Raw genomic sequence first — 1,748 nt, forward strand, 5'->3', positions numbered from 1 at the left:
CACCTGTAACCCTAACCCTGTCCTTCAGACTCTGTCCTCTGTAGTCTCAGCTCATCACATGTCAGATCTTCATGTTGCTCTTTTTTTCCTGCTCTAAGAACCGACTGTTCACCTGATAGACCCGCCCACTGGCTGCTGCCATGGCAACCAGGTAACCAAGCCCTGGAGTGGTTTTAATGTTGTGGCGGATGTGTGTGTAGCTGGAGGAGGCGACCAGCAGAGGGCAGCAGCAGCTTGAGTGTGAGGAACCAAACACTGGCTGTGAAGTTCTACCTGCTGCTGATCTGCAACACCTGGTCTGAGAGCAGCTACAGCGGCGACACGTTCACGTCAGCCTGCAGGTAACAATGAAGCTAAAGGCTCCTGACGTGTTCAGGTGTGGAACCAGGCGTCCTGAAGAAGCAGCAAGTGAACCCAAACCCCAGGAGCATGAAGCCCAGTTTAGCTTTAGGTGATGCCGCTAACGTCTTACTCTCGGTCGATGACCAGGCAGGTGACGTCATCGGCGGCGACCACGTTGGCTGTTCTGACGTCCTCCCTGTGGACACACACCACAAACAAGGACACCAGTGAGTCTGAGGCCATCGCTTCCAGAGACTCTTTGTAAAAACGTCGCCACTGTTTTAAAATGTCCACAAACGTTCTCATTAGAAGTCAGAAGTTTGCTCGCTGCTTGAAGCCACGTTCATGTTGTAGAAACACTCGGAGTCGCCCAAAACGTTACCGTAGAAACGCGTCTAGAGTTAAACTCCCAAAATCCTCTCAGTGAAGAAAACACTGGTCACTTAGGAACAGGTTCTTCTTTCAGTGGTCGTTTGGCCTTTTCTCTGTCTCTGGCTGTTTCAGACGTTTGTGTGTCTCTTTGTGTGTCTGTCGTCGGCTGTTGTGTGAGTTCGTGTGCAGATCGTCTCGTCTCTGCTGTCATTCGTCTCCGTCGTTGTTTTGCAGCTTCGTGTTCGTCCTGATGTGTGATGAAGCTGAACTTCAGGGTTTAGTTCGTTAGTCTGAAGCTTCACCTTCTGGCCACTCTGGTCCTCACAGAGACACACAAACGTCCTCCAGAGGAAACAGCCAAACCCACTTCAGACCATTAGCGTGTTCTAATGGACACGTATGACCAGACAATGAACATGTTCAGCTCTCTGGGACCGTATTGATTTCTGTCCGACACGCTCCATCTGCAGCTCTTAGCGTGTTGTTAGCGTGAGTCGAGCCTCTGGTCTCCGGAGACCGTGTGGGCGTCCTCCACCAGAGGAGTCACGTGCTCACCTGGATCTCACAGGTTTCCTCAGAACAAAGACATAAAATCGTTTTAACTGTGTTTGTGCAGCCAAATGTCACGTTAGAAAACGAATCAAACACACACACGAGATGCAGCAAAGCCCAGAGCTCACGTCTTCGGGGTTAAAGCTGCTGGAACGTGTGTTCAGATGAGACGTGTTCATCATGAAGCTTCCTGTACTTTATGGCTAAAACATCATGTTGATGTAAATTAAATGAACTCTGATCAGAGAAGCACAGAGATGATCTGAAAACAGGATTATGAGGCTGCAGGTCCTCACAGAGATAGACAATCAGCAGCAGCCAATCAACACGTCTCACCTGATGACCTCATTTCCTGTCAGAATCAGTGACCCCCACCTTTGACCTTTGACCTCTGTGTCTGTGTGTGTTGTTGTTGTGTGTTGTTATGTTGTGTGTTGTTGTTTTATGTTGTTGTTGTTGTTGTTGTGTTGTTATGTTGTGTG

The 1,748-nt window shown here is 49.1% G+C and overlaps 1 protein-coding gene across 1 annotated transcript in view; it reads right to left on the reverse strand.

Moving 5' to 3' along the window:
• The window catches only part of LOC103373746 (cGMP-dependent protein kinase 1-like), a 52,914-nt gene that overhangs the window by 19,163 nt on the left and 32,003 nt on the right, over positions 1-1,748 (reverse strand). Inside the window, exon 8 of the mRNA XM_008303714.1 lies at positions 473-538. Within this exon, the coding sequence (XP_008301936.1) occupies positions 473-538 (66 nt within the window). The remainder of the gene's footprint in view (positions 1-472; positions 539-1,748) is intronic.

The sequence above is a fragment of the Stegastes partitus genome, unplaced genomic scaffold, assembly GCF_000690725.1.
Source record: "Stegastes partitus isolate 25-593 unplaced genomic scaffold, Stegastes_partitus-1.0.2 Scaffold2054, whole genome shotgun sequence".
Classification (NCBI taxonomy): Eukaryota; Metazoa; Chordata; class Actinopteri; family Pomacentridae; genus Stegastes; species Stegastes partitus.